General features: G+C 50.0%; 1 protein-coding gene across 2 annotated transcripts in view; it reads right to left on the reverse strand.

The window, feature by feature from the left end:
- CACNA1S (calcium voltage-gated channel subunit alpha1 S) overlaps positions 1-24,788 on the reverse strand; it is a 74,504-nt gene that overhangs the window by 37,566 nt on the left and 12,150 nt on the right. For both annotated transcript variants that reach the window (XM_045394692.2, XM_005540371.4), the window contains exons 3-12: positions 18,277-18,416; positions 16,065-16,207; positions 15,734-15,886; positions 13,343-13,548; positions 11,927-12,030; positions 9,526-9,671; positions 8,993-9,074; positions 7,210-7,370; positions 1,664-1,889; positions 711-918 (exon numbers count right to left, since the gene is read on the reverse strand). In XM_045394692.2, coding sequence (XP_045250627.2) covers positions 711-918; positions 1,664-1,889; positions 7,210-7,370; positions 8,993-9,074; positions 9,526-9,671; positions 11,927-12,030; positions 13,343-13,548; positions 15,734-15,886; positions 16,065-16,207; positions 18,277-18,416 — 1,569 coding nt within the window. The remainder of the gene's footprint in view (positions 1-710; positions 919-1,663; positions 1,890-7,209; positions 7,371-8,992; positions 9,075-9,525; positions 9,672-11,926; positions 12,031-13,342; positions 13,549-15,733; positions 15,887-16,064; positions 16,208-18,276; positions 18,417-24,788) is intronic.

Genomic DNA, 24,788 nt, shown 5'->3' on the forward strand with positions numbered 1-24,788 from the left:
CTCTACTAAAAAATACAAAAAACTAGCCGGGCGAGGTGGCGGGCGCCTGTAGTCCCAGCTACTCGGGAGGCTGAGGCAGGAGAATGGCGTGAACCCGGGGGGCGGAGCTTGCAGTGAGCTGAGATCCGGCCACTGCACTCCAGCCTGAGTGACAGAGCGAGACTCCGTCTCAAAAAAAAAAAAAAAAAAAAGAAAACTCCTCCAGGAGGCCAGGGGCCCTGAAAGCTTCTCACTGGGCCACAGCCATGCTCTGTTGGGTGGCTGATAGTGAACTGGCTGTGCCGCGCCTGCAGAGTGAGAAATGGTTTGTGTTTCTCTGGGGCTTTCTCAGCCTTGGGGAGGAAAAGCTCCCCTTATCTGACTTTGCCCTGAGACCTGAGTAGCACATGGGAGAGAAAGCATGCATCTGGACTCCCAGGCCATCCCTAACCCAGTCATACTATCCTGTAGTAGGCCAGCACTGTGCTGGGCACCAGAAACAAAGACTAATCAGACGAAGTGGGTGCAGCTACAGTGAAGGAGACAAATAAGCAAGTGTCACAATGGAGAGACGCACAGGTGATAGGGGAGCCCAGAGAAGGACATTGCACTCAACCAGCAGATCTGAGAAGGTTTCCTGGAGAACGTGATGCCCACCTTGATCTTGAAGGACAAGAGAAGCAGGATTCAGCAACTGCGCAGAAGGATGGCCACACAGAGGGACAGCCTACCTGGAAGACGCTGATGAGGGCTTGGGGAAAGTTGTCGAAGTTGCTGCGCCGTACTTCTGTGTCCTCAAAGTCATACCTCCCCCCAAAGAGCTGCATGCCCAGGAGGGCGAAGATGACGATGAAGAGGAAGAGCAGCAGCAGCAGGGAGGCGATGGAGCGGATGGAGTTGAGCAGGGATGCCACCAGGTTGCTCAGCGACGTCCAGTATCTGAAGGAGGAGGAGGTGCAAGGTGGGAGGAGATAGACCCTCTCACTGGGGCCCACGAGGTGCGGACAGGCTTGGGGGAAAGACTCAGGACTGACGTGACACAGAGGGAGGGGGGCTGCCTCGGGGCTGGAAGGCCCTGGATTCATGGCTGCATGCCCGCTGTGTTCCTGCGGAGCACTTGTCTGTAATTTCACACTGGTTAATATGACTATTGATTAACTTTAGGTCCCGTCACTGGACGAGAAACCCCGTGAGAGTAAGGACGGCTTTTCTCCCGCATACCTTCGATGCCCTGTGTCTAGCACAGTACCTAACTCACGCAAGTGATGGATAAATAGTGCAAGCAGATGAACCCCTCTCCTCTTCCTTCACCACCTCACAAAGGCTCTGATTGTCTGTGTTCCTCCTTCTTTCTTATTTCCACCCCTTTCCCTACAGCTCTTCCTGTCCTCCTTCCCTCTTCCCATCTTTCCTTTTCTCTTCTTCCTTTCTCTTTTCCACCACCCCCTCTCCCTACCCTGCCATAAACTATGGTAAGAAAAAAACAGAGAAATGGATTCAAAGTGGGGAAGTGATTCCTTTTTTCACAGAAGGAGGTTATTTCAAGGAGGGAGGGAAGTCCAGGCAAGGGGCCACTGATGAACCTACACATATTCCAGACCCTGAGAAATGAGGTGGGTGTAGACCAGACCAGGCCGTGGTGCCTGCCGGGGACCCGGGAGTGCCAGCCAACCCCAGCGCTCACTTGGTGATCTTGAAGATCCTCAGGAGGCGGATGCAGCGGAGCACGGAGATGCCCAGGGGCGTCATGGCGCCCGACTCCACCAGCAGGATCTCCAGGATGCCGCTGCACACCACGAAGCAGTCGAAGCGGTTGAAGATGGACATGAAGTACTGGCGCAGGCCCAGCCCATACATCTTCATCAGCATCTCGACAGTGAAGAGGGACAGTAGCACCCGGTTGGCAATGTCTGCAGGGTTGGCGGCACAGCCCCGGCATCACTCTCCTTCCCTTCTCCTGCCTCCCAGCCTTGGCCTTGGCTGGGCCTCAACCCAGGATGCCCCTTCCCTTGTTTCCGAGGCACCATGGATTTTTTTGGGGGGTGCAGGGGACAGGGCCTCACTCTGCCGACTGGAGTGAAGTGGCACAATCATGGCACACTGCAGCCTCAAATTCCCAGGATCAAGTGATCCTCCCTAATACCAGTGTGTACCACCACATCCAGCTAGTTTTTTGTATTTTTGTAGACAGGGTTTCATCATGTTGCCCAGGCTGGTCTTGAACTCCTGGGCTCAAGCAATCTGCTGTCCTCAGCCTCCCAAAATGCTGGGATTACAGGTGTGAGCCACCATGTCCAGCAAATTTTTAAATTAACTTTAAAAAAAAAAAAACAACTTGGTAAATTTTGCCCATTGATTTCTTGCAAGCTAACTCATATCATATTTAACAGGAAGATGATTTTATTACTTTTAATTGTACTGAAGTTCATTAAGTCTGCTACTCTCTCATTCCTATACACCTCCCTCCCGGTAGAGAAGGGTCCTGCCACCTATCCGAAGCCAATCCGTCCTCCTATGCTTTGCCCGCCCCCCCTTTTCGGGAAGCTCCCTATCCATGATTCTTTTTCTTTCCTACATATTTAACTTCTTTCTTTCAAATGAGCCCTCCCTTTGCTATTCTTAAAGCCCAAGTCTAGGCCGAACGTGGTGGCTCACACCTGTAATCCTAGCACTTTGGGAGGTCGAGGCAGGCGGATCATAAGGTCAAGAGATTGAGACCAGCCTGACCAACATGGTGAAAACCCGTCTCTACTAAAAATACAAAAAGTAGCTCAGTGTGGTGGCACAACGCCCGTCATCCCAGCTACTCGGGAGGCTGAGGCAAGAGAATCACTTGAACCTGGGAGGCAGAGGCTGCAGTGAGCCGAGATTGAGCCACTGCACTCCAGTCTGGTGACAGAGTGAGACTCCATCTCAAAACAAAAACAAAAACAAAACAAAACAACCCCAAGACTCTCCCATTTTCCCTCTATCTCCTGTCCTAGCTCTCTCCTCCCTGTCACTGTCAAACTCCCAAAAGTTGTCTATATTGCTCTCTTCACTTCTTCACCCCTTGCCCTGCCCCATTTGCTCCTCACCTCATCCCTACCTGGATGCGCCCTCACTACTTCACCAACACAGCTCTCTCCAGGGGCATCAATCTGCCACATCTAGTGCTGATCTAACCCTCCCGCTCCTGATCAACCAGCAGCACTGGGCATTGTTGACCATCCTCTTGCTTTTTCAAGCATTCTGTCCTTGGTTTCTGTGGTGCCACATCCTTCTGGATTTCCTCTACTTCTCTGTATTTTCCTGAGCCTCCTCTGCAGATGCATTCTTTACATCAGCAAGCATAGGGTCTTCCAGTTCTCCCCACTCCCACCCTGCCACTTTCTTTCTGTGTCCTGACTGAAAATCGCAGACTGCTTTGACCACTCTGTGACCCGTAGCTACAGGTTTTTCTCAGCAGGCTTTACCTCAAACTGGGGCCTTGAACATTCCTAGGTACTAATAAAGGTAATAGGTGTTGCCCCAAACATTGAAAGGAACTGGCCACAGCCCTGAGCCAGATTCCTTAAACCCTTACGTAAAGTCCATGCCCTGACCCCATTGCTGTGGATAAGTCTGGGTAGAACATCCCTTTTCTCTTGCTGTCTATCACGAGGATTGCTCAACATTCTGTAGTAAGTTTCCCCAACAAAAGCTTTGGACTGATCGCCCTGGCATTTAGTACTTCTTTCTTTGGAATGGCAACCGACCCTATCTCAGGACTGTCTGGGGTAGTCCTTTGTGGGAATTCCCCTACCATTGCTTTTGGGGCAATTCCAGCTGAGGTTCAGCAGGATGAACCAGCGAGTCATTGAATGCTTGATTTGAGTGATACCCTTGAGTATACACTCTCCCTTGGGGATCTGGTGTTATCTAAGACCACAGCTTCAGACCATCCCCACCAAGGCCTCCCAGATTTAGCTCTTTAGCTGAGACTGCTCTGCTGGGTTCCAGACCTATTTTTCCATCTGCTTCCTTGACATGTACATTGGGATGTCTCAAAGGCACAGCAAACTCACCATGCCCAAGACAAAGCTCATGGATACTGCCCATCCTCACCCACTACCCAAAATACTTGGTCATTAACCATTTTCTCAGCAGGTGGCACTACTATCCATTTATCTGCATAGGCCACAAACCTCAAAATCACCCCTGACTCCTCTTGGTGGGCACTGTTTACACCATCTCCACATTTGGTCATTGACAGTGCCTTGACAACGATTGGCACATTCAAGGTGCTCTCGAGAAGACTGGTTGAAATGAATGAACAGATGAATGAATGAATTCATTTAGAACTAGTTTTCTTTCCTATTTTATTCCCATAGAAAAAGATAATCTTGTTTTCTATTTATTTTCCTTCTTTTACCTCTTTCATCATTTTAAACAGTCTCCTTTGTACTATTCTATCATCTCAGGTTTTTGGGGCTATTAGCTTCCATTGGTTGTACCTGATGACTGTTTCTCAGGGTGGCTCTGTTCCTTATTTGGTTTGCAGTTTTGTTCATTCATTTGTTTGTTTTTTTAATTGTGAGCTCATCTTCAGGAAACACTTTTCCCTGCAGAAATTCTATATGCCTTAGATTAAGAAGCATCCTTAAAGAATGGTTTATGTTTGCTTCTGTGGGGTACCCCAGGGATTTTACTTGTTTGCAACTTGATTTTTATGTTACTATCTTAGCTTAGGATCCTTGGACCATGAGAGGTAGTGTATATTGGACTCCATACCTACACAAGGCACTGATAGGATTCTGATTTTTCACTTGAGACATTTTTCCCTTCTCCCAGGGCCTCTAGCAGGAATAAACTTCCAAGCTCGTTTCCTGGCCCAGTGAGATTTTGGCTTCCCTTCCACGGGGGCAGCCTTTCCAGGGCCCTGGCTCTGTGTAGGTGTGACAGTTCCAGTTCCCACCTCATGCAGGCCCAGGGCCCTGTCTCCAGCCCTGCACAGGCCTTAGGAACCCAGCTGCTACCCATTAGGATTTAGGCCTAGGTCTAAAATGTCCTTGGAAGTCAGTTCACAAGCTCGCTGCTCTGGTTTTGGGTCACTTCTTTGTTTCTGCCACTCAAAGACTTCCTTTTCATTCCGGGAAACATGGTTCTTATGCCTTACGCAGCATTGTTACATGTTTGTTGCGGGGAGGGTACTGAGCTTGTCCACGGTGTTGCTGGAACGGGTCCTTCTTTTCTCATATCCTATTCCTCTCAGGGTCCAAAGCTCCACACCCAGGGGAACATCTACCACGTGGACGAGGCTGACTTATTGACCTTCCACCAAGACTGAGCTTTCCAAGACTTGAGTCTGATCACACTATATTCCTGTTTTTAACTTCTCATTGGCTTTCCATTGCCTAAAGTGTAAAGTCCAACACATATAAGGCCTGATATCGTTTGGATAGATAGCCCTGCCCAAATCTCTTGTGGAAATGTAATTCCCAGTGCTGGAGCTGGGGCCTGGTGGAGGGTGTTTGGATTACGGGGACGGATTCCTCATGAATCGCTTGGGCCATTTCTTTGGTGTTAAGTGAGCTCACTCTGAGTTCACCACAAAACCTGTCATTTAAAAGTGTGTGGCACCTCCCCTCCCAGTTTTTCTCTCTTTTGCTCCTGTGTTCACCATGTGATGTGCCTGCCCTCCCTTTCTTCCATCGTGACTATAGGCTTCCCAAGGCCTCCTCAGAAGCTGAGCAGATGCCAGCCCATGTTTGCTGTAAAGCCTGCAGAACTGTGAGCCAACCAAACCTATTTTCTTTATAAATTACCCAGTCTCAGGTGCTTTTTGTTTTTTTTGAGACAGAGTCTCGCTCTGTCACCCAGGCTGGAGTGCAGTGGCCGGATCTCAGCTCACTGCAAGCTCCGCCTCCCGGGTTTACGCCATTCTCCCGCCTCAGCCTCCCGAGTAGCTGGGACTACAGGCGCCCGCCACCTTGCCTGGCTAGTTTTTTGTATTTTTTAGTAGAGACGGGGTTTCACCATGTTAGCCAGGATGGTCTCGATCTCCTGACCTCGTGATCCGCCCGTCTCGGCCTCCCAAAGTGCTGGGATTACAGGCTTGAGCCACCGCACCCGGCCTTTTTTTTTTTTTTTTTTTTTTTTTTTTTGAGACAGTCTCGCTCTGTCACCAGGCTGGAGTGCAGTGGTGCAATCTCAGCTCACTGCAACCTCCCCCTTCCGGATTCAAATGATTCTCCTGCCTCAGCCTCCCGAGTAGCTGGGACTATAGGTACAAGCCACCACGCCCAGCTAATTTTTGTATTTTTAGTAGAGATGGGGTTTCACCATGTTGGCCAGGATGGTCTCAATCTGTTGATCTTGTGATCCGCCCGCCTCAGCCTCCCAAAGTGCTGAGATTACAGGTGTCAGTCACCACGCCCAGCCTCAGGTATTTTTTTTATAGCAATGCAAGAATGGCCTAACACAAGGCAAACATGTGAGCAAACATCTCTCTTAGTCACATGCAATGTTCTTATGGCTTACTGAATTCACTAAACTGTTTTACATCTTCATCTCTTTGCACACACTGTTCCTTCTGCAGGATTCCCTCCTCCCTTTGACTACCTGGGGCTTGTCTACCTATCCTTTAAGATCCACAGAGCTCCAGTGTCTCTACTGTGATTCTCCTCTTGCTGCTATTTTGTATTTACCTCTATCATTGCCCTCCTTGTATTGACTTGGAATTATTTATTAACATCAGTCTTTCCCTCTGGCTAAGTAAGCTCCTTGAAGCTGGGAGCAGTGTCTAAGTGTTCTCTGTATCCTGAGTTCTTTTCCTGTACCTTACATACAGGATGCACTCAATAAATAGTTGGTGAAAGATTGTTGTTTTTGTAGTAGAATTTGAACTTGGGTGCTTAGAGTTCTAAATTACTAGCAATTTTATGTCCAGGGATCTGTGATTAGAATAATCTGCCTGGACACCTGGGCAAGCACCTGTCCCAGCCTATTGCTTTTACTGCCCTTGGTAAGTTACAATGCCATGAAGAGGAAAATTGGGTACGTTGCTTTGCCACTTGAGGTTTTCGTTTTACCCCCGTGAAAGGAGTGGATTTGGTCATATAATCCAACACTCATGGTCCATAATTTTTAGAAAATGATGTCAATATCTAATTAACCTCTTCTGCAAAACCTGCAGTGCCATTGGCTGACTTTGACATCAAGCCACAGCCACATGTGCCCTCCTCCCGGCTTCACTCCGTTCTGCCTCACCTTGTAAACGGGTCAGCCAGAGAGGCTGGTTGTGGTGCTCTGAGGCGATAGACAGGGTGTTGAGGGCAACGATGAGAATCACTAGCCAATAGAAGACCTTGGACTTCACGATGTCGTGGCACTTCCAGCGAAAGATTCGGTTCCACTGCCTCCAGTGCCGGCTAAGGGAGGGGACAGATGATGGTGCACAGTGCTGCGCTGGTCTACACCACACCTGTCCAAGCTACCTTCATACAAACTCCAGCCATGCATAGCTGACCACTCCTCTTCCTCCAGCCACATGAGAGAAGCTCAGGGCATGAGCTGGGGATCCAGACTGAGTAAAATCCTCCATCTTTCACAGAAGAGCAATAGTGACGCAAACCTCCGAGGTAATGGAATGAGAGGATGCACGCAAAATGCTTAGCACAAGTGCCTGGCAAGGAGCAGACGCTCCGTGTGGTTTAATTTTAATTAAAGCAACTCTGAGATGCCACGTTTTGCCCATTATCCGAGGCCACTCTTCAACAAATTAATATTATCTGGGGAGGGTGAGGGGAAATGAGCTTTGACAGTACAATCTTTTGGGATGAATTGGCAGCACTTACCAAAATTTAAAATATATATGTTCTGTTTTTTAATGTTTTATTATTTATTTATTTAGACAGGTCTTTCTAGGTTGCCCAGACTGGACTTGAACTCTTGTGCTCAGGTGATCCTCCCACCTCAGACTCCCGAGGAGCTGGGAGTAGCTATACCCTTTGATCCAGCAAGTCTATTTCTAGAGTTCCTTCGGCAGAAATGGTCATACTCATCCACAGCTGTTCCCTGCAGCACTATTTGTATTGCCAAAGAGGGCAAAGATTAACTACATTATGGTATATTCATCCTGTGGAATATTTTACATCCAAAGATACACAAAAGAAAGTGAATCTGTTCTGAAAATTGCTCTTCATAGATAATTCTAAGTAAAAAAAAAGTAAGTCACTAGATAATCCTTTATTGGATTATCCTTTAGTGTATATTATATTCATTTACTTGACAAATTTTTGGCAACACCTCATATGTGCTAGGCACTCTTCTAGTCCCTATAGTGACAGTAGTTAACATAAACAACCCCATTGTGTAAAAAATCAAAAACAAAAAAAATCCTGGCGCGTGTGTGTGTGTACAAGAGGGAGGAAAGCACAGAAAAGATCTTAGAGGCTACACATCTGTTACCATGGTTACCTCTTTGAAGAGCACTGGGGACCTTCATCTTTTCTTTGATGTATAGCTCTATTGTTTGATCTTTCAAAATCATAATTAAGTGTGAATTTGTAAAAGGAAACAGACAACCAAACAAACCAACCCTCCTCTTAAGACAAAGGCGAGAGAGCGTGGAGTGTGCTCTTGCCTCCAGCCTCCTTCCTGAAGGGCTCCCGGGTTGTGCAGCCGCTACTGCATACACTTTCCCTCTTCCCTCTCGGAGGTTTCCAACACAAATGACCTCACCCAGCTCCGCCCTGATCAGGGTGAAGCAGCAGCAAGCATGCTCACTGCTCCCAGAGGCTCCCAGTGTCCTTCTTATGTGCTATATAAATAGGTCACTGCTCAGGACCCCTCTGATCGCACATTCCCCGAAGGTCTGGTCCCTGTGGAGTCCCTCAGAGCAGGAACTGGCCCTGTTTTCTTAAAAAGGTTGCCTTTCTAAAGGATTAGACAAGTGACTCTGAAACCACTGAGGGGAAGTAACTGGACTCTACCCTCATGTCTCAGGGAGCTGGGGGTTGGGAGGGTCCTGGGGCAGTGGGCAGATACTCACATGAACTGGATGATTTTGTTCAAGCCTGCAATTTCATACAGGCTCTCTGTGTCAGAGCCACCTTCATCCAAAGACAGTTTTCCTGGAGATAGGACAGAAAGAGTCAGCCAGCCTTCAGGGCCCCTCTGGGCTGGACACACCTGGGCTGGGCACCGAGACAAGGGCCCGTTGACCAGAGACATCTGCGACAATGGGTCCTAGGTAGGCCTGGATTTCTTGGTGCTTTCCAGAGATTGAGAGTTCCAAGAAACAAAGAGCCCACTTTATCTGCAGGGGAAGGGCCGTGAGGATGGGCAGTATGTACCTTTGGGAAGAGCTCTGGTCACACCTGGATCCTACCATTTTGAGCCATTTTGCTTTAGGCAAGTCACTCACCCTCAAAGGATGAATGTTGGACTTGCTCAGTGGGCCTCCCAGGCTTGCTGGGGGGTTAAATGAGGTAGTGCTGTCCATGGAGCCCAAATGCAAGGTGTGGCCCAGGGGTAGGAGTCAGAGAGTGAGGTGAGTGCTGACCCCAGCCTTTGGGCCCAAACCTTCTCTGAAGTCCTCAACGTCCATGACCTCGCCCTGCGTGATCCAGCTCATGTAGCCCCGAAGGTCCTCATCTAGCTGCTGCTTCTCCCGGAGCTTCTGGAAGGTTCCCCTGGACTTGGCCTTCTCCCGCTCCTTGGTGAATTCCCTGAAATGGGATGGATAAGCCAGGAGGGGAGGAGAAGAGGGAACAGGGTCAGGGAAAGACTGAGCTTTGTGAGGACAGACAAGCCCATTCTGTGGCTGGAGTGCTCCTTTTTCTGGGCCCAGGGTGTTGCCTGGGGTCCAGGTGCCCCTCAAGGTGGCTGAGAGACAGCCCCTCTCACTTCCCGCTCACCTATCCCCACCCTCCAGGAACACCCTGGAGCACTCCTTGCCCCTTCCTCATTTCTTTCTTCTCATCCATCTCGTTGTCTCCTGCCTTGTTTTGGGGTTCCCCTTGCACATTAGGGGTGAATGACAAGGCAGTCCATTGCCTAACTGAATCAACCACGGAGCCTCAAATTGGCCGTACTGCCCCAACCCTTCAGACTACCTTAGAAATTTAGTTTTGTACAGACCAAAGGCCTGGGAAAATTCTCCTGGGACTCGGAGGAACCAGGTGGCAGGGCTGGAAGAAAAGGACCCGAGGCGTCGCGAGGGATCTTCAGGCCAGCAGAGGGCAGCCCTGGGCTATGGCCACCTTCCCTGCGGGGCAGGGGGGAAGACGGCAGCACAGGCGTGGGCTCTGAGGAGCTGCGCCTGGCAGCCAGGAGGGTTGGCCCACAGGGCAGGTCGAGTCGCCCTGGTCAGGCGGGGTCCAGGGAGGGGGTCTTGATCAGTTTGTGCCATGGACCCTTTGAAAGTCCAGTGAAGCCTATGGATCTGTCTTCAGAATAATGTGAAATGCACAAAATAAAACCAAAGCATGACAAAGAAGTCAGTTGCAGTCAGGTTTCACTTAATCACTGGGATGCGTTCTGAGAAAGGCATTGTTAGGTGACTTCGTCTCTGTGCAGACATCAAGAGCGTATTTACACAAACCTAGATGGGAGAGCCGACTACACATCTAGACTATATGGCATAGCCTATTGCTCCTAACCTACAAACCTGGACAGCATGTTACTGTACTGCACACCATAAGCGATTGTAAGTATCTGTGGATCTAAACATAACTAAACATAGAAAAGGTACAGTAAAAATACAGTACAATCTTAGCGCCCCACTGTTGTGGATGCAGCCCGTCATTGACTGAAATGTCTTCATGCAGCACTTGACTGCATGTTAAAATACAGTTATTAAAATGCAAAAAAATTATGATTGAGTAATACATTTGCTTTTTCATTAACTCATTAACTAGCAAGATCTAGCTGCAGGTCTGGTATCTATCATAATTTCAAAGTATGGAGTAATTAGTGTAAATACTATTCACAACTGTAATGTGACATGATTTCTATTAGGACAAGTCATAGGCCCTGCTAATAGCACTGTGGTTTGTTGCCTATGTTCGTTACTAAAGGAAACACTAAATTTCAGTTACAGTTGTGAAAAATAAAGATAAGTGTTTCCTATCCAAGTTCACAGTCTCCCAGAATTCTATCTACAGACTACCTGGAGGGAAGCTTCTGGAATGGGGTGATACCAATGGGGAAGAAGGCTGATGGTGACTTCTAGCCTCTCTGCTGTGCTGGGGTGGGTGGAGAGATGACAGCAGGACTGTCTCAAAGAGAACAGCTCTCATTAATAATAACCATTAGTATTTAGTGCTTATTTTGTGCTGGACTCTGCTCTAAGTACTTTATACGTATTAACTTATTTAATCCTCACAACAACCCTATGAGATAGAAACTGAAATAATTCTTATGTGGCCGATGTGGAAATTAAGGCACAGAGAAGTTAGGTAATTAGGTAAAGGTCACACAGCCACCAAGCAGTAGTGCTGGGATTTAAATGTGGGCATTCTAGCTCCAGAGTCCGTGTGCTTAACCGAAAGCCCCACTGCCTCTTAGTGCTGAGGCTCCACTTAAAGCACTCCCAGGGCCAGGAGGTTGGAGTCTCAGAGGCTTCACTGAGGAGTGTCAAAGCAGAGTGACAGGAGGGCCGAGAATGGGGGAAGACTTGAGGAGGAGGAGAAAGGCAAATTAAAAATTGAAGGGCTCTTGTGTGTATCTCCTCTCTTCCTGCTCACCAGGAAGGAAGCACTCTTGGCCCAGCTGAGATGGCAGGGAACCCAGGGATGAGCCGAGGGCCTCACCCACAGCCCCCTGCCCTGCTCCACTCCTTCCTCCTCCTCCTTTCTCTCCTCCTCCTCCCTACCCCTACCCACCCCTCCTGTTTCTTTTCCCTCCGTTCTTTTTCCTTCCTCCTCCTTCTCCCCTCCTCCTCTTTCTCCTTTCCCCCCTGGCTACCTTTGAACTTTCTTACCCGCTCAGGACACCCAGCACCAGGTTGAGGATGAAGAAGGATCCCAGCAGAATGAGGGTGACAAAATAGATCCAGGGCCACTCATTCCCGATGGCATCATTGACCTGGTCAGGACAGAGGTGTGATTCTCTGAGTTGAGGGCTTGGCTCCCCTTCCCCAAGTCTGCTTATTAAGACTCCACCCAACCCTGGGGCACAAGGAGAGAAGCCGCCCTGGGACAGTGAGTGGACATTTTTCCTCACCTGAGGACTAGTCTGGAAGGACTTTTCCAGCCTGAGGACTAGGATCTGGTCTGAAAGGATCTCCCTAGGGAGGACTTGCTGACTGCCTACCTGGTCCGGGCAAGACTGACCTAATTTCCCTCCAACCAAGAGTGTTTAACCTCCCTCATAGACTCTACCTCCAGTTGATTTATTTAAAGCCAAGATTTTTCACGTGAACAACCTCTGTGACCCTGGAGAAGTCACCTAACATCTCTGATCATTATTCCCATCCGCCTAATGGTGATAATGACATGGGCTGTCTCTCCTCACAGGCTTGAAACAGAGGTGAAATCATACATGTGACAGTCCTTTGATATTTTAAATAATTTGCTCTCCTAATACACACTTACAATAAATATTTACACGAATCCTTTATATTTGCAAAGCATTTGACAGTTTTACAATCCCCCCACCCCCCTAATAGGCAGCATCATATTGTGGTTAATTCCGGATTGGAGCCAGGGGGATCAGAGTTCGATTCTTGGCTCTGTTGCTCACTAAGTTCTTAACCATGGGCAAGTTATTTTACTCTCTCTGAGCCTCAGTTTCCTTATCTATAAAATGGGAGCAATGCCTTCCATCATTGAAGGATGAAATAAGAAATCTAACTAGCTCTTAACAAACACCAAATAAATAATATACTCCAACAAAGAAACTCTTATGGAGTCTTGACCGTGTGCCAGGCACTGTTGCAATTCTCCCACTAACTCTGATATAGACAGTGTTACTATCCTTATTTTACGGGTAAGGAAACTAATATCTTATAATAGTTATATGGGAAAGCAGTCTTGCAGAGGAAAGGAAAAAGACTCAAAGAGCCCTTCATTCCTCAAAAAGTCTGAAATTCTAAGCCATCAGAATTAAGTCACTCACAGCCAGGTTTTTCCTGGTTTCCATTCTTCACCCGCCCCTTGGATCCTGCATAGACATACTGTATCATGGGGATTTCCCCATAAGATGCTGGGGCACATACCTGGGAACCAGAAGGGGACACACATCCTATATAGATTCCCCAGGGAGGAGCAAAAGGGAGCTGGGGTCACTCAAGTCAGAGACTGGCCTCCTGTGTGGACTGGCAAGCCCTCCCTCCCCGCTCCCTTGCAAACCTGTGGATGAAGGGAGATGGTTCTGGCAGGCCCGGGCCCAGACCCACCCAGTAAAGGACGTCAGTCCATCCCTCCATGGTGATGCACTGGTACACGGTGAGCATGGAGAAGCCGAAGTTGTCAAAGTGGGTGATGCCATGGTTGGGCCCTGGCCAGCCACCCCGGCACTCACTGCCATTGATGGTGCACCGGCGCCCTGAGCCTGTCCTGGCACAGGGCGATGGCTCCTCATTCTCCACTGTGGCCACGATATCTGGAGACAGAAGGCAGAGGGAGCATCAGACAACAGTAGTAGGTGGACAATGACAGGAGGAAAGGTGTATAAGAGCAGTTTAAGAGAATTGAGCAGTAAGTCTAAAGACACTCTGCTGAAAACGCAAAAGACAGCTTCACACGGAGCAGATGGTGACAGTGAAGAGGAATGCCTGGGGCTGAGGATGGCTACAGGCAGCAGGAATTATGTCTTGGGCCCCCGGCCCTCATGGCAGGGTCAGCTTCTAGGATTAATTGTCCTATGCAGTGCAACCCATGAAAGAGGAGTAATCTGAGTGTCATTTGTCCCCACAGAACTTTAAAAAAGAAGGCAGCTGCCTGGCTGGAGTAAGGCTGGAGGTGGAGGGCTCACATGTTCTGACTTGAGAGTTCTGTCTGGGAGGTGAAATTGGAGAAGCTCCAAAAGCACTGGGCTGAGCTGTACAAGACATCCAGCTGACGGGGCAGGGGTCTGCACTCAAGGGAAGTTCCCGCCAGGCCCGAGCCTGCACTCTCCTTTGTTCCCCTGGATGACGCTTTCTTGTCTCTAAAATCCTGTACTTCTGATGACATCCTGCATCCCCTTTCATCTTAGGATGTTTTACAGTCTCCTTTTGTGTTCAGAGATTAGATTGGCTTATCAGAACTGGAACACCCTGCCTCACCTATTTACCGTGTAGGCTATTAACCTATTTAGCATGTAGGCTCAATGCTCTGAAGATGGAAAGGAGAGGACACTGATGGTTCTGAGGGGGCCTTGACCCCATGAAGTCAGAAGCCCTGATCTGAGAGGGGCTTTTGAGCACTGCTGCTCAGCATTCCTCAAGATGTCATGAGAACACCACTGAGACCTCCAAATTTGGGTTGAAGATGTGATCGAAGGTCCCCTCCTATCCATCCTGATAATGCCTATTATAGGGTGTAGATTGTGGTGGTGATGGGAAGAGGCTGAGATGGGAGGGGTCTAGGAATATAACCCCTGAAAGCTGGACCAGAGTTTACTCTTGTGAGTTGGGTTTGGGACTGGTGTTGACTGTCCCTTTGTTGTCAGTGGTCATGAGGAGGTGAGTAGAGTTTCCTGAGACACTGAAGGTCAAGGAGAGTTATTCTGGTGAGTTCAATGCCAGGACTCATGGAGGAGGCTAAGTCCCATCGAGCTGCTGGCAGGGTAGAGCAGCCAGTCTCAGAGCGGGACCCCATACTTTTTCAGGGTGCTGGCCTGACCAAAACGATTTTCAAAGTAGTGCTAAGATGTTAGTTGCCCATCTGTCTCTCATTCTCTCAACAATGTAGACTGGAATTTTCCAGTGGCTGCATGAGGTGTGATGTGGCAGCACGCGCACACAGAAGTTGATGTGAGAGTCCAGCAGCCTCTATCAAGTCAGGCATTGAAGAGATTTACAAAAAGTGTAAAACAGCGTCACCACTCTTCTCACCAAATATTGCTGGTTTTGGAAAATCTAGTTATTTTTTATTATAAATGTACTATTTGTGTTCTCATGTCATGGGTTTCTTACTGTTCTTTAAAAGTGAATTAATAAATTAATATTGTGACATGTTCCTTGGTTTTCATTTCTCATACCATGAATATCAACAGATCAAAACCTATATAAACAAAAGCTCTCTGAGGTCCTCAGTAATTTATAAGAGAGAAAAGGGGTCCTGAGGCCAAAAAGTTTGAGAACTGCTGGTTCAGCTCAAGAATATCTGGGCTTCAATGTAGGTTATTTCTGGAAACTCAACAAATGACTGCCTTTGGCTCTTGGGCGTTTTTTCTGAGGTCCCATTCAGACCCTATTCTGGGTGCCTGCTCTGAGGGGCAGCTCAGACTAAAGCTAAAACTATGTGACAGGAAAAGTACACATAGAAATTCAAGCTTATCCCATGCCTGTGTCTCCATCTACCACTGGCTCAGAGAGCCTGGAATATACCACATTGCATGTGGAGTAGGGGGTAAGGGTTTTTCAGAACAAGCTGTGGCCCAGGCCCCTGCTCACTTTCTTGGCTCACTGACCCCAGTAGAGCTGTCCTTCCTCCAAGTCCCCCCTATCCCGGAAAAGCCCATTCCCAAGGTCAACAGATGTGGGTGGCAATGAAGCCCTGGGCTCCTTCACCAGCTAGGGTGGCTTCCCCTTCTGAGCCGTCCTAGGCCCTGTCCCACAGTCCCACTTTCCCTGGAAGCTCACCTGTGCCAGTGAAGTAGCAGGTCTTGTGCATCTTGCCCTTGAAGAGCTCCAGCCCGATGATGGCATAGATGATGACCATAAAGAGGACCAGCAGGGCGATGTGGAAGAGGGGGAGCATGGCCTTGAAGATGGAGTTCAGGACCACCTGCAGGCCTGCAGAGGCAGCCAGGGAGGGGAAAAGAGGAGTCACCTCCACTTGGTCTCACGGCCCTCCCTCCCTATAAATCCTGGGAAGCCTCTGAGATGTCAAGGTAGGAAGGGGACCCAGAACTGGGGACAAGGGAACAGGAAGGGAGAGGAGAAAGGGATCTGCAGGGACACTGCCACCCACTAGGCACCCCCGACACCAGCCGGAGGGGTCTGAGCACTCGGAAGGCTCTGAGGGCCTTGACATCCAAGCCGGCTCCTTTGCTGCTCATTGGGGCTGTGTTGCTTTGGATGACGTTAACCTGTTCCAGAATCACGGTGAAGACCCTAGAATGGAGAAGAGGGAGAGAAGGGGTCCAGGGGTTGGAAAAGCCACTGCCCCAGTGGTCTGGGGCCCTGTGTCCTGTCCATGCTCGAGCACCTGTGGAAAGGCCTAGGGGAGAGACGGCAAATATGGTTCATCAACTAACAAATGATCTGATCATGCTTACCTGGGGAATTTCACTTAAAAGGATTCTGACATCAAGTTCATACTCAGGGAAAAGAGTGGTGCTCCACTTGTGAGGTCTACTTTGCATGCTCAACGGGGTTGAGGTATGTGTGCCACAGGTGTAGTCCCTGGCCCTAGGGCTGAGCACCCCCTACATGGGCTGGAGGTTACCTGTATCACACTCAGTGGTGACCCAGAGAAGAAACTCCATAGCAAGTTCTCCCTGCATGCTTTTCCTCCTGGCTGCACTTTTTGATAATGCCCTTTATTTTCTTTCCTACTAGCCTCCTCTTCCTCTCTTAATTTACTCAAATTTCCATTATCCTTTGAAGTCTACCTCAAATTCCTTTGCCTCCGAATCCTTCTAACGGCAGAACTCCCTGGGACACATTGCATATGAAACAACAATGCGCTGTGAGGTTTTGCTTTCTGCACTCTATTATTCTGTACGCACTTGTCTTGGCTTCTAACCAGGGCAGTTTGTAAAGGCAGAGGCCGATTCACAGAATTCTTCAGAATTCTTCTATTTTCCCCGTTGAGCCAAAAGTAGCACTGGATGGCTATCAGGTAACCAACACCATCCTTTCAGAACTAAAGGACAGCATTCTGGTTAAGCATGCAGGCTCTGGAACCGAGACTGCTTTGGCTTGAATCCCAGCCCTGCCACCAGCTAGCTGTGTGACCTTGGGCAAGTTGCTTGACTTTTCTGTTCTTTAGCTTCCTTATTCATAAAATGAGGGAAAACAGGATTGTGGTGAGAATTAAATGAGACGGTGCATGTAGGCACATATTAAGTACTTGATAAATGCTATTGTTATCATTACGTGGTAGTTACGGTAATGCTATGGGTAGAGTTATGTTCCCTCTAAATTCATATGCTGAAGCCCTAACCCCTAGCATGTCAGAATGTGGTTGTATTTGGAGACAGGGTCTTTAAAGAGGTGGTGAAGATGAAATGAGGTTGTTAGGGTGGGCCCTCATCCAGTTTTCCTGGTGTCCTTATAAGAAGAGGAACTCTGGACACACAAGGAGACACCAAGGATGTGCATGCACAGAGGAGAGACCGTGTGAACCCAAACCTGCCAGCATCTTGACCTTGAATTTCCAGGCTCCAGAACTGTGAGAAATAGATTGCTGTTGTTTCAGTTTCCCAATCTGTGGAATGTTATTATGGCAGCCCTAGCAAACTAATACAGTTAATAAATGTCCGTTTTGTGAACCCGAATAACAGGTACTCGATACAGGTCCATGGAATAAACTAATAAATGACAGAGGGTGAGAAACTAATGAACATCCAGAAACTGCTGGCCAGTGGAACCTTCCATATCATTTCCAAATTTGCGTGATGTGAGGAGGATAATGGAATTTATAGCATCTAGCCAGGGAAGGAGACTGTGACCTGCGGGCAGGGTCAGGAGCAATGACCCACTCTCCACAGCATGGACAACACCCTTGCCAGGCCAGCCTCTAACAGAGGCTGCTCCACGCAGTGGTTAGCACAACGCTGGAGTCCCGCCCCACCTCTAAGAGGCTGGTGGTGGTGGCCGCTGGAGTCCCGCCCCACCTCTAAGAGGCTGGTGGTGGTGGCCGCTGGAGTCCCGCCCCACCTCTAAGATGCTGGTGGTGGTGGCCGCTGGAGTCCCGCCCCACCTCTAAGAGGCTGGTGGTGGTGGCCGCTGGAGTCCCGCCCCACCTCTAAGAGGCTGGTGGTGGTGGCCGCTGGAGTCCCGCCCCACCTCTAAGAGGCTGGTGGTGGTGGCCGCTGGAGTCCCGCCCCACCTCTAAGAGGCTGGTGGTGGTGGCCGCTGGAGTCCCGCCCCACCTCTAAGAGGCTGGTGGTGGTGGCAGTGGGCACAGAGTCCCCAGTGAGGGTCTGACCTCCAGTCTCCCCATACCCAGCTCTCACCCCAGGAAGACAATGGTGAAGTCCAGCACATTCCAGCCGCTGCGCAGGTAAGCATCCTGGTGGAATAAGAAGCCGTAGGCAATGATCTTCATGGCGGCTTCAATCGAGAAGACGATGAGGAAGAAATACTCCAGCTTCTCCTGTGGGAGCAAACGTGGTCCCCAGCATGCGTCTGCGCTCTCCGAGCTCACCCTTGCTCTCTTCCCTGCAGCCACGCTGGGTTCCCTGCTGTTGCTCAGGCATGCCTCAGGACATTCACACCTACTGATGGAATGCCCACCCACCTCCACACCTACACGCCCCCGCACTGCCACTCCCTCACTTTCCACAGGTCTTTACTCAAAATTCCTTCACCGAGGCCTTTTCTGGCCACCAAGTGTAATGCGAGCTATCTCCAGCATTTCATGTTCCTCTGCTCTGCTTAATTTGGTCTTCTTAGCACTTACTCTTAGCTTAAATACCATATCTATATATATTATATATATGAAATCTTGTTCATTATCTATCTTCCCCACTAGAATATAAACTCCATGAAGCATGGGGATTTTTGCCCTTTTTTTTTTTTTCATTACTCGACTTCCAGAGATGAGAATGGGTTGAATACATGAAGGATCTGAGGCACCCAAAATGAAAGTCCCCAGGTGGTTTTTCTGGTTTTGGCACCTTTCTTCTCCCACCGTGCAGGGGATGGATGGTAGGAGATGGGAGTGGATTGCTCAGAACTCCAGATGCCTTCCCTTGCTGGGCAGTGTTGCTCTTTAATTCATTTTCCTTTAAGGTTCCCTGCCCGCCCCACCTGCCCTCACATTGGCTCCCTTTAGGCAGCTCCTTAAAGGGCGTGACCCTATTACATAGGGTGAGTGGAGTGTGGGGTACACTGTGTGTGGGGAGCACAGGTAAGAGGCTGAGGTTTCAGCTCAGCCCCACTCTGCAGAAGGCCCAGCCGACACTCCAGGCCCTGACCCTGTAGCCTGATCCTCTATGTTACTCTATCCTTAGCCCTGTCACCCTCCGACCTCTTCTGGGCCCAGGTGAGAGCTATTTCTAACTGAGGAAGCAGGTCTCTCTTGTTGGGACTCCAGGCTGAAACTGCTCTCCTTGCAGCCATCTGAACCCTGGCTTGGCAGCTTCTAAGAGCTCTGGCCTCCAGGCCTCCCCAGATAAGCACAGCCTCCCGAGGCGGTACTGACCCAGCCTGCAGCCTAGGCCAGGCTGCAGCACGGCACAGCTCCAGGAGGTGTGTATATATATATACACGGATCTATCCTGATTGGTGCTCCCTGGAGTTACACAACAAGGGGGTCTATACCCCCACAACCCAGCCCCCATTAGTCTCCAACACTCACACCCTTGGAAGCGTCTCCTGGGAGCAGGGGCCCTCCCCATCAGCACACTGCGGAGGCGTCACTCATATTCACAGTTCCTTTACGGAGGAGCCAGACTGGGGAATGGGGCACTCCATTAATGATATGGAGGATAATGTAATTTTACTTCCAAGTGAGTAGGTGTGGGAGGCAAGGGAAGAGGCCCTCACATGGCTCATTATTGTGGTTAGGGCTCCAGAATCCTCCAAACTTGTCATTCAGAGAATTTTCCTGAAAGCATGATTTTCCCCTTCCACATAGAAGGGAAAACTGCAGCATACATGGACTAGATTTGCTATTCTTAATTTTGCCCTTCATTCCTTCTATCAATTTGTGACCCCAAAGCTTTCCCCTTCTTCCAGAAAATGGTAATATGATAATTAAAATGCAAAGCCATGCAGTTCTGTGAAAGGGCCTGTTGATGGAGACTGTGCTTGGCACTCGCGGGGAATCATGGAGCAGCCGCTCCATGGAGGGGAGCTGCAAAGGGAGGTCTGGGCACCCTCCCTGGCAGGAAGAGTGGGCTGGGCCAACTATAGAGGGATCTCCCGGGAATCGGGTGGGTGGTCTCCCTCCTCTGCAGGATAGGTTTCCTGGGAGTCAGGCACACCACTAAGGGAAGAGTGTAAGGGAGGAGAGTGAAGTCAAGGCAGCATTTACAATTTCAGGTTGCTGCAGTCCCAGGGGGATAGACAGAAGTGGGGTTGAGGCAAGGAAAAGCAGGACCTGAAATAGTTGCAGTGCTCACAGGCTGGGCGGCCAGCCATGAACACCAGAGAACTGCCTGCACCTGCCACTGCCTGTCTGGCTCAGCCTGGCTCAGAGAGAGCTTGTCGGGGGCTGTGGGCTTCAGATGAGGTCACTCAGTTTCCTCAGCCTGTTAGCTCCAAGGCCTGCCTCTTTCCACCATACTCCCTCCAGCCCAACTCTGAAGTGCCTGGAAGTAAAACTCAGTACCATACAATCCCTGTGTGTGCACACAGCGTGAGCCCTCGTTCCGGAGGAGAGGGAAAAGGGATGTTTCCACTCTTGCATCATAGGAACAGTGTCATCAGTGTCACACTGGGTTGGCTGACAGCCTCTGCAGCCTGGGCCCAGTCTTCCATGGAAGAATGAGGGATAGTCATTCCACAGATATTTATTAAGCTCTCGACTGGATGCCCTGGGTAAGACCTGGCTGTCTCCTCAAGATCAAAGTCATCAACCTTCCTAAAACATCCTAATTTCCTGTGACAACCCCCAGAGCCCACCATGGGCAGGTGAGAGGCAGGAGATACGTGGTGTGATGGTTCTCACCAGCTCTGCTGCTTTGGGCAAGTTCCTAAGCTTCTGTGAACCTCAGTTTCCTCATTTGTAAAACTGAGATAATGAGAGCTACCTTGAAGGGTCATGGTGAGGATTAAATGGCACCTTGTGAGTAAGTGGCTACCCCTGCCTGGCATGCACCAAATGCTGAATACATCACAGCTATTCTTATGAGACACCTGGGCCCTTGGTGAAGGTCTGTTTTCTGCCTACATTGTGTTCTGTTGGTTTCCATTATGTTCTATTGGTTTTCACAGAGCTGTTGTTTGATGTCATGGCTGTGGGTGGTCACCAGGGCTTGGCTCTGACCCACCTCACACTACATATGTTTGAAATGAAACTCCTCCTACTGATAAACCTGCTCTTTCTCATGTGTCCCTGTCTCAGCCAAAGGCACTCAGTGGCCCAAGCCAGAAACCCCCAGGGTCTTTCTGGACTCCTCCTCCCTCTTGCTCTCCCTGGGTCCCAGTGTCCAGCAGGTCCAGGCCATTCCAGCCCTACCATCTCCAGAATCCAGCTCCTCCTCTTCAACTGCTCCTGCCCTTGCTTGCTCTCCCCTGCCTGCAGTGGTCCACCGCCATCCACATCTCCTCCCCTGGGCCCTTCTCCATATAGATCCTGCCACTGCCTTGCTTGCAAGTCTGCAATGGCTCCACAACACTTACCAGAAAATCCAAATGCGTTCCCGTGGCATGCAAAGTCCTCCATAACATGACCCCTGCTGATCCCTCTGGCCTCACCACCAGCCTGCTGGCCACCCCGTCGATCATGTGGAATGACTTTCAGGTCCCCTAGCTCTCTAGCTGCCCCAGCCTCCACCTTTCTCATCCCGGCCCCTCTGCCTAGAGTGTCCCCAAGGCCCACTGCCCAAGTAGACCTCCTGCCTCTTATAACCCTTTGACCCCCCACAGGGAGCACCAGCCCTGTGTCCTCACTGTCCCTTATAATCCTGTGCTGCTCTTTGCTGCCTTCTGACAGACTGCGGCCTCCTTGAGACCACGTCATCCTCACATGTGTTCCTAACTGTGGAGATTTTCCATGGCTTCTCTGTTCCAAGAACAGGAGAGAGGTGACATTCCGCCATCAGCAATAGCATTTGGGCTTGGGGGCCAGGGTCACTCTCCAAAGAAGGCTTCTTAGAGTTGCTGTTGGTGGTGGATGAGGGGAGGTTTTATGGTTGAGAAGGCCCCACCAACTGGTGATTCTGATGCCCTTCCCCCAGGGGCATATGGTCCCCCGATAGAGATGAAAGTATTTCGGGCTCAGGGCTTCTGCCCTTGCTGTTCTCTCTGTCTGGAATACTCTTCCCCAGATATCCGCATGACTCACTTACTTCTTCCTTGCATGTCCCAACTTGAAGGTCACTTTGTCACTGAGACCTTCCTGGCTCTCACCCCCTGACTGTCTATCTTCTTAGCCTGATTCATTTTTCTTTTTAGCTGTTGTCAAAACTTGACTCGTTATATATTTGTTAATTTATTTGACCCATCTCTCCTGACCTGAATATAACATCACTGAGAGCAGGGACTCAGCTCTGTTCACTGCTGTGTCAACTACATCTGGAACAGTGCCTGAAAGTGCTGTGATGGAATGAATGAACCAGTGTCCCGGGGCACTGCTGCAAGAGGTGCAGGCTGTGGGCAGGTGCAGCTGCACACCGTCACTATCACTCTGAAATGAGGTCAGTGTAGGCATTGAGTAAGCATTTGGAAAATTCTATGGCAATCTGCAGCCACTTCCACACATATGGGTGGACTATAGACCATTCTGGATTTGTCAAAGTCACATGGCGAATCCCAGCTGGCACACACTGTGGAGGGGTCCCACACAGTAAGACCATGTATCAGGCCATGATGGAGTAGAAATTAAAAATGACCAACTGTGGTCTTTCCCTACAGATCATCTGAGAAGCTCTGCCCCAGAATGCATCATCCTGCCCAGCACACAGTAGGCCCTCAAGCTATGTTTGTTGAATAAATGAACAATGGAAAGTCACAATCTCTGCTCACCTTCAAACCAGGTGCAGCCTTGGGATCTGTATTCCTAAGAAGAGACACTGGACCTCAGGTCCTGATCCCAGAGCAGGAGAGCAGTGGCTGTCCCTGACCCCCTGATCTCTGAGCTCAGGGGAGGACAGTGAGCCCGCCTGACTTTGTGACGTGAGAGCTCCCTTACCTCAGCCCCCAACAAGGGCCTTTATTACTAAATGTCCCCTTCAAGGGAATTCTCATCCTTCCATAGATAAGCCTCTAACTGGTGCTCCCTGGGGCCACACTTAGCTGGAGGTTGTCCTGGTGTGTGACCCCTGATGCACAGGCCTTGCACCTGCTCCCAGGGGCACTGGAGCCAGGCACTCCCAGAGTCTTGGGCTGAAAACAGCAGGGCTGGGACCGCACATCCCCTCACCCTCCCACTGCCTCTATTTTCAGGCTGAGTCTGCTATCTCCAAGGGTCAGCCAGTCCTGAATGCTTCTCCTCCCCTGGCCTGCATGGGGCTTTGTGGGAAGATGATGAGAACTAGTTGGGCTTCCCTCCAAAGGGATCTGCCCAGTGCCAGTGTCCCTATCTGGGACCACAGAGGCAGCAGCTACCACACCTTCTTCCCCTGCAATCCTACCCCTGGCACAGTGGCCTGGTCAGGACTCCAGGCTCCCGGGCTCCCCATGTGCCCCGCTGGAGGGTTCTGGGATCTACAGAGCCCACTGAAAGGACCTTACTCGGCTGGCCTGGGGAGGGGCTGGCAGAGGCAGCAAAGTGTCTGCAGTTGAAGGGATCCCTGGGAAGGTGCACTGCCACCACATGACTGCCTGTCACCTGGGCCTGAAAGTCTCCTTCCTTAGGGTCAAGACAGAATGATCTGCTCAGGCACAAATCTCACTGGAGCAGGGAGGCACTGGACTCATATTTATTGTTAACTCTTTAAGGCATGTGTGCTACAAGAAGACAAGGTAGATTTGACTGAAGAGGAGGACGCCCAGGGTGCTTGCAGGGAGCTCAGGCTGGGGCAGAGGACAGACATCCTCAAATGTCCGCTCCCTCTTAGGGACCTTACAGGAAGCTCTCCACACAGCCTTGGCAGGTGCTATCAGAAGACAGTTTTACAATATTCATGATTGCTTTCCTCCTAGATTCCCCCATTTTCTTGTTCCCTTAAGCTGACAGCGGGGCTGGGCCCCCTTGCCTCAGGACTGGTTTGTGGCAGCGCCCAGGCTTTTGTCTTCCAAAGCCTGAGAATCACTGCAACATTGGGAGGTCTCAGGGGTAGAGCTCACAGTTTGTAGGTGTAGCAGGATCTGGGAGGAGGCACTGGGGCCCCCAGGAAAGAGGACTCAGCCTCAATTCCTGCCTTAAGAAGGGTGCAGAGGACCTATGACCCTGTCACCTGCGCACTGCCTGAGACCCAGGGCCTAGGCACATTCCCCAGGTAGGCGGATAACTGAAGGCGCCAGAATAGCTGCAGTGATCCCTCTCCACCCTAGAGGGATATGCGCTCAGGATCCATGGAAAGTTGGTTCTCAGGAAAAAATAAGTCATTTCTTGCACACCTCAGTTGTCACAGAGGTTTGGTCCGGCTGTGCTGTTTTTCCTGTTTCACAGAGGAGGAAAGTGAGACTTAGAGGGGAATGAGGTGCCTACCAGAGGCGAGGAGGCCCTGCCTGCCGTGACTGAAGTAACAGAGTTTCTGGTAGGCTGGCCTGATGTGCTGGCCTCTATGGCCGCGCCGCACACTGGATGTCCAGGGCCCTGATGTCTCCACAACCACCTCATTCTCCAGGTTTGGCAGATGACACGTTGAAGAGTGAGGGAAGTGGCTATGTTTAGTCCAATGAACGCTCACCTAAA

Source organism: Macaca fascicularis, chromosome 1 (genome assembly GCF_037993035.2).
Source record: "Macaca fascicularis isolate 582-1 chromosome 1, T2T-MFA8v1.1".
Classification (NCBI taxonomy): Eukaryota; Metazoa; Chordata; class Mammalia; order Primates; family Cercopithecidae; genus Macaca; species Macaca fascicularis.